Source organism: Camelina sativa, chromosome 10, assembly GCF_030686135.1.
Source record: "Camelina sativa cultivar CO46 ecotype springtype chromosome 10, ASM3068613v1".
NCBI classification, from domain to species: domain Eukaryota; kingdom Viridiplantae; phylum Streptophyta; class Magnoliopsida; order Brassicales; family Brassicaceae; genus Camelina; species Camelina sativa.
The window spans coordinates 24,465,742-24,473,117 of NC_141889.1; the positions used below are offsets into that span (position 1 = coordinate 24,465,742).

A 7,376-nucleotide genomic window follows, 5' to 3' on the forward strand; every position below is an offset into this window, starting at 1 on the left:
AGAAACTGACCATTGTATGGAATTTTTTATATTCTTATCTAATGATTCATGAAAAAAGTGTGACACCATTTTTGTTTGGTCAACAATGTGACTCAGCAAAGCAGATAAAAACAAAAGAAAGAGGTTAATATATGTGCTCATGCACTAAGGTATAATTACTCTTTTCTTGTATTTTTGCTCTTTTCTCGAGAGGTGCAACTTTTTCTGTGTATGTGTTCATATTTGGTTCATCGGTTTCAATTACTCTCTATATATATCAACCAGATGCTATGCGACTAATGTTAAGAGTGATGTATTTTTTCTACAAAAATTTCTTTTTAACTTTTTTTTTTAGAAAAGAAAACACGGCTCACAAATTGCTTCCTTCAACTAGTAATTGAAATATGATTTTGATATCTAGTTAGATTCACCATTGATGTTTCTCGATTGTTCATTTTATAGGTAGTTTTTTTCCGATGATCCGTCTATTTTACTGATATGTTTTTCATTAACATAATTGATATCTATTTTTGCTATAGAGTTTTGATTATAGTTATTGTTTATGTTTCATATTTTTCTTAAACAGTGAAATGGACGGATCATCGGAAAAAACTACCAGTAAAATCGTATCAGTTTTACCAAATTATAGGATTGGTAAAACTCTTGGATATGGATCCTTTGCAAAAGTGAAATTAGCTTTACATGTAGCTACCGGACACAAGGTTGCTATCAAAATTCTTAATCGTTCTAAGATTAAGACCATGGGTATTGAGACCAAAGGTACATGTCCTTATTATTTTATTACTTTTCTGTCGTTTTGATTAAATATTTTGGTTTTCTTTAAGAGATTTCATAGCTTTACAAGATGATTATGGATTGTATTCTAATCTTTTTCATATTCAATGTTGAGAAACCAAAAAAAATAGATTTCTGTTAAACTTGTTGTCTTCTAATAAAATTATTTTCATTGAAACATAGGTCTTGAAACGGAAATGCTATTCTATTATCTTTTGTCGTTTGGATATATTAGTTTTGTGACAAAAAAAACTATTACGCTTTTTTGTCTTATATATGGACTAAAGATTTGAGGATAGGTAAATGATATAATATACTAATAAATTATTGTTTTGTCTTTTGTAGTGCAAAGGGAGATCAAAATACTAAGATTGTTGATGCATCCCCACATCATCCGTCAATATGAAGTCATAGAGACGCCTGACAACATATATGTTGTAATGGAATATGTTAAGTCGGGAGAGCTATTTGACTATATTGTTGAAAAAGGTAGAATACAAGAAGATGAAGCTCGTCATCTTTTTCAACAGGTTTGGTATCTATATATGTTTTGCTTTCCATTTCGTATCTTCTTTGACTGGTGACATTTTTTTTTAATAAAGATCATATTATATATTCAGATCATATCTGGTGTGGAGTATTGTCATCGCAATAGGATCGTCCACCGGGATCTTAAGCCAGAGAATGTGCTTTTGGATTCAAAATGCAACATTAAGATTGTTGACTTTGGGCTGAGTAATGTCATGCATGATGGTCACTTTCTAAAGACGAGTTGTGGAAGCCCTAACTATGCTGCTCCGGAGGTATATTAATTTGGTTTGTCATTCTTATTTCATTAAATTGGTTATATATCAGTTAATGATCATATCCCAAAATTGTTGTACAGGTTATTTCAGGAAGACCATATTCTGGACCAGAAGTAGATATATGGAGCTCTGGAGTGATATTGTATGCTCTCTTATGCGGGACCCTTCCTTTCGACGACGAAAATATTCCTATTCTGTTCGATAAAATAAAGGTACATTGTTAACAAATAACAGAAGACGATATGATCTATACTATTTGCCTATTTATGGGTTTGTAGTCACAATTTTATGTTTTTTTGTTTTGTTTTGTTTTATTTTCAGAAAGGAATGTATAGTCTTCCAGATCATTTATCATATGCTGCTAGAGATTTGATACCGAGGATGCTTATGGTTGATCCGCTGATGAGAATTACCATTCCTGAGATTCGTCAACATCCTTGGTTCAATAATCATCTTCCTCCTTATCTTGCTATTCCTCCATTAGATACTACAGAACAAGCTAACAAGGTAATTAGAACTTTGTCACTATATTATTATTGGACAAAAATAACACCATTTGTATGACATTAATCTATTAAATTTTGGTTTCATTACTGTGTCCAGATTGAAGAGGAGATAATTCAAAAAGTGGTCAACATAGGTTTCGATAGAAACCAAGTTGTTGAATCTCTTCTCAATAGAATCCAAAATGAGGTATGAGCTGTGTGTTTCTTGTAATAATTAGATTTGACTGTATAAATGATACTTACGTACGTTACATTTTGTTTGCATTTATAAATTAGGCTACAGTTTCATACTATCTATTATTTGACAACCGAAACCGCAAGTGTGTTCCTAGTGACTATTTCCAATCCAAGTTTAAAAAGAAATCGGTACTCTTACTCTCTTTCTTTACTAACAATTTTTATTATTAAAAACATTACTCAAGTTTTTCACAATTCACATTTATTAAATTGATTCTCTATAAAAAAAATACATATGTTATAACTATATTCCCTTGTTAATGTTACATATATAGGATGGTTTATTTAGTTCGACGATTCCAGTTCAAGAGATTGCTTCACATGCTGGCCATTCATTTCCGGGATCAAATAGACTAAGATCACGGATCAAAGATGACAAAACCTGGACCCTTGGACTTCAGGTTAGTCCATAGTTTTCTTTGGATACTCATTTCTTTCGATTTCATGTGTTAGTCTAATACTTTTACAGTCAAACATGTTATCAATATAGATAAAGATGTGTTCTTGATATTTTGACAGTCTCGAGGAAACCCTTGTGGGATCATGAGTGAAGTTTTTAAGGCGCTTCAAACTCTAAAAGTGTACTGGAAAAAGATCGGACACTACAACATGAAATGCAGATGGGTTCGAAGCTTTGCTAACGATAAGAATCAAACGATTGTGGATGAATGTGCCATGATCTTACCAGCTATCATCAAATTTGAACTTCAGGTAGATGATGTGATGAGAATATAAACTTCTCATATAATTTACATTCTCATAACCACATTAGAATATTTTTTTTTCTTAAGTGCACTACTAATCTGTATTATTTTCTTGCTGTTGTTATAGCTATACAAAGTAGGAGAAAACAAGTACTTGCTAGACATCCAAAGAGTTGATGGACCTCAGTTTATCTTCCTTGATCTATGTGTAGCGTTTCTCACAGAGTTAGGTGTCCTCTAAAGCATCAATCGTTTTTAAGTTGATTCTTTGAGCTGCCTAGTTGTGCTCTTAAGCTCATACCATTAGTGATTTTTTAGACGATTATGCTTTAATGTTTAGAATTCATATGTTTTCTATGATTTCTATTTTGGGTTAAGTTATCTTTAAGGGGGTTTATTTGTTTGGGATTTGAATAGAGTTTTAAAGACTTTAAATATTACGTAGAATCTGTTATTATTAAATTAATATTTTATTAAATTCTGCTAAAGTTTAGTGTTATTATTTTGTGATTTGTAAAAAATCATTTAAAATCTTAACAAATCTGGGTTATTGGATTCAGACTTTTATAAAATTACTAAAAGTTTTGTGTTATTCAGTTAAAATAAAAGAATATAGGATTGTTAATGAATTTAATTATTATGTTATTGATTGATGATTTTATACACTTTCTTCGCAAAACAAAATCATAGAAAGTATCACAAAAATACAGAGATTGTTTGGAGCATTTTACAAGATTTTAGAAAACGAATCAACAAAAGTATAGAATACTCTCTATCAATCCTTAAAAGTCTTTCACTTATTCACTTTTGATGATTTTGTTGAAGTCTTCAAAATTCATTATAAATTAGAATCCAATAACACCTTTTTACTAGTAAACAAATAATAGTTAGTTTATACTTTTATGTTGCATTAATTTTTGGAATCTGCATTTATCTTCTATCAAGTGTAAATGTTTCTCGGTATATATATTATATATGGCAAAAATTAAAAAAAAACTATTATTTCTGAAGATAGTAAAATGTCTTCTATTCATTACAAAAGAAAAAAATAATTACATATAAGTGTTTCAGAACTGTTGTTTCAGAAAGAAAAAAAAAAGTGTTTCAGAGCTTGATTTTGAGAATACTAAAATGTCATGTATCCATAACAAGTCATGAATTATTTTACAATAAAATAGTTTAAAGATTTCTTTTAAATGTTACAAAATTTGGATTCACTCATGTCTAAATGCACTTTTCAAAAAGGTCTCTCTCAAAAAACCCTAGTTCCTACAGCGCCGCCTCCTTTGTGCCGTTTTGCCTCTCCGCCGCCTGAGGCGTCGTCGGCGGTGTGAGAGGGCTTGATCTTCCTTTTCCTTTTCTTTCCTTTTATTTTGTAGCAGTAGGGTAAAAGGACTCTGATGAGAACCCAGGTCGGCCTAGAGGCTCGGACGGAGTTCTAAGGCATCGGACGGACGGTCTCTATGGTCGGACGGACGGACGCTGCGGGCGAAGAATCGTGCGGACGGTCGAACGGTCGTTGCGGGTGGTCGGACGCTGATCTACGGTTGCGGATCAACGTACGGCCTTGGAACTAGTAGGCTCTCTCCAAGGTTTGACGGGATGGAGGAAATCGTCCAATGATAAACTTGACTCGGCGATCTCCGGAAGAGATGGACGGAAGGGGGACAAGATTAGTCGAGGATTAACTCGACTCGGCAATCTCCAGGAAGGATGGGAACGTCGGACAGCCTAAAGGCTCGAACGGAGTTCTCGATTGTTGGACGGAAGAGACACTGCATACAGACGGATGTATGGACGCGGCGGACGAACGAGTGGGTCGATGCAACGACACACGGGAGATGGCTCGGCCCGTGATACGGTCAGACTAGGGGATCACGAACCCAGTTCGTGAATCTCCTAGGGTTTCTCAAGAGCCAAGTCCCGGACTTGGGCTAAGAAGAGAGGTGAGACAAGAAGCAAAGATTCTCTCTTTGGGAAATTTAATTCTATATTCAAGTCTGCCTTTTACAATGAGGGCTTAAGCCTTTATATAGGAAGACTTACTTATGGGAGACACTAAAACCCTAGATGCGCGGCCATGATCTGAGCCTTACACTTGGCCATAGAGTAAAAGCAAAAGTAAATCAAAGCAAAGACCAATCCAACGGTCATAAGAGAGTTCAAAGGAAATAAAAGAAATGAAGGAAGGAGATAGGATTGCCACGTCATTGGTGGGGCGTGGCTGATAGGATCTTCACTTCCTTGGCCCATTATCTTATCAATGAAAGTTTCCAAGTCATGAGCCAAGCGGGAACGAAGTGGAGATGCACTAGAGCTCGCTGCCTCGTTAAAATCCCTTCGGTAAACCCATTGGGACAAACCCGAAGTAGGAGACTTCGGTAAATTTAGGGGTGTCTTCACACTAGCGTGATGGTGAAGACACGCGAATCAAGCTTCCCAAAGCTGGTCGCACCCAAGGCTCTTCTTTGGTGATGCTAGTCGTGAGTCCTTGGTGTATTGGTTGGAACTTGGCCTGGAACTGCCCATAAGATAACCTTGTCTTGTTCCTCCTTGATGATCCATGGGGACAAAAAGATGCCGCATTGTTGTTTTGGGTCGGATACTTGCCGCCTACGCCAGCTGCTGGACGCTAGTAGCGATTGTCTGAGCGTCCCAAAGGTGTCCGAGTGCGGCTCGAGCAGACCTGTCCGAGTGTCCAAGAGGTGTCGGATCCCGTGCTCACATCAGACTCGATCTCCTCTTCTCTGGCAGCGTGAGGAGTATCTCCTCTATTGCGACGTTTATGGTGTGGTGGCGGATGTTACGGAGAGAGATCTCGGCTCGTCTCTCCTCTCCGGGTGATTGGTGGTGGTTCGAAGCTGCTCTGGGTGGTCTTCTTTGCAGTTCAGGGAGCTGGATCTGGGTTCTGGAGTCGCACCCTCCTGCTCACATTTCCTTTTGCCGGAGATCCTCGCTGACCGAAGGCTTTAGGTGGAGTAGAGTTCTAGAGTCAACCGGCTGTTTTGGAGGTTTGTTGGATGTTGGTGGCCGAGATTTGAGGTTATACTCAAAGCTGATGTTCTTGAGAGCTCTCCAACCTCTGGTTTCAGTCCGGCTAAGAAGTGAGACAGCTAGGCGGATGCGATGTGGCCAATCCGAAAATGCATCGTGAGGTGAAGCTATGCTAATCTGGGTCTCAATTTTTTATATTTAGGAGATTAGCATTATGGTCATTAAGAGATTGTTCGGAGAAGCCTCGGATCATGCTGGTTTTATTTCGCTTTCCTTGGCCGGGTCAGTCGGATGGTTTGTCCGTTTTTTATCTTTAGGAGATTAGCATTATGGTTTCCCTGCAGGGCCAGCTTTGGGCATATGGGGGCAAGCTAGCAGTGAAGCTAGTGGAGTCCACGGGACGGGTTGTTACATAAGCACAGAAGCACCGACACACACTCTCCCCCCAGCTTGAGTGATCAACTAACTCAAAAATTGACATGTGCACTTAGCTATGAGAGTCACTTACCTGCTAGCAGATCTAGAATCAATCCAGAGATCTCATCACACAGCGGAAAGTACCAGCGTCATAACACAAATCGACACCGCTTTGTACTGCACACACTCAATCAACAGTTTAGTGCAACACAACCCATTCTAAGTAGGGAAAACACAATCATGAAAATGCATGCAAAGCAATATCGAGATCCTGTATATACCTCATGGAGAGTTGTTAAGGAACCCAGAAAGAGATCAGACCATGATAGTTTAATTTTAGACACACGAAACATACCTGAAACTCTTCTCCTTGTGAGGTCCTGTCAGTCGCTTGTATCGGTACACACCCCAAATACTACCACAACCTCTTGGATTGTCAGAGATCATCAGTTGACAATGATGGCTAGACTTTCACACTGTCATGCCTTTAGTCCTTTTGATGCCAACCAAACATGCATAGGCAGCTGGAAATTCTTTGGAGAATCCTATCAGCACGATTCGTCCCCCCCCCCCCTTTTTCTTTTTTTTTACTGCATTGAAGCTTCACAGTGTTGGGGCTTGGAACGGATATTCCTTTTTAGTTCTTAAAAGATCATGACATCCAGTGATATCATTTGACTTATTCAATCATTGGCATCAGCTTAAGCCTCTGAATGTAACACAAGGCTTTTTCTCTCCTCAGCTCTTTGACCTCCTATCGACATGACAACATTTTACTGGGACATGGACCGGCATGACAGGCAGCTATTTTCCATCCAGCCTTTAAGTACAAGACAACTGCTAACCTCTTATATATCACATGATTTCCATGGTCTGATTTGAAATATGTCCCTAAGAGCCATGACAACAACACTCAACAAGAATTAGATTTCACAAAT

The 7,376-nt window shown here is 37.6% G+C and overlaps 1 protein-coding gene across 2 annotated transcripts; it reads left to right on the forward strand.

Moving 5' to 3' along the window:
• LOC104719631 (SNF1-related protein kinase catalytic subunit alpha KIN12-like) lies at positions 1-3,515 on the forward strand. 2 transcript variants are annotated; one of them, XM_087469663.1, is made up of 11 exons: positions 1-149; positions 566-759; positions 1,120-1,304; positions 1,395-1,577; positions 1,661-1,792; positions 1,902-2,087; positions 2,184-2,273; positions 2,363-2,452; positions 2,599-2,724; positions 2,843-3,034; positions 3,155-3,515. In XM_087469663.1, exons 2-11 carry the CDS (start codon positions 570-572, stop codon positions 3,266-3,268), a joined length of 1,488 nt encoding a protein of 495 aa, XP_087325789.1. In that variant the 5' UTR covers positions 1-149; positions 566-569; the 3' UTR covers positions 3,269-3,515. The 2 variants fall into 2 exon arrangements, with proteins under 2 accessions (XP_087325789.1, XP_010435889.1); XM_010437587.3 differs by lacking the exon at positions 1-149 and adding an exon at positions 281-441.
• The last annotated feature ends 3,861 nt before the right edge of the window (positions 3,516-7,376 follow it).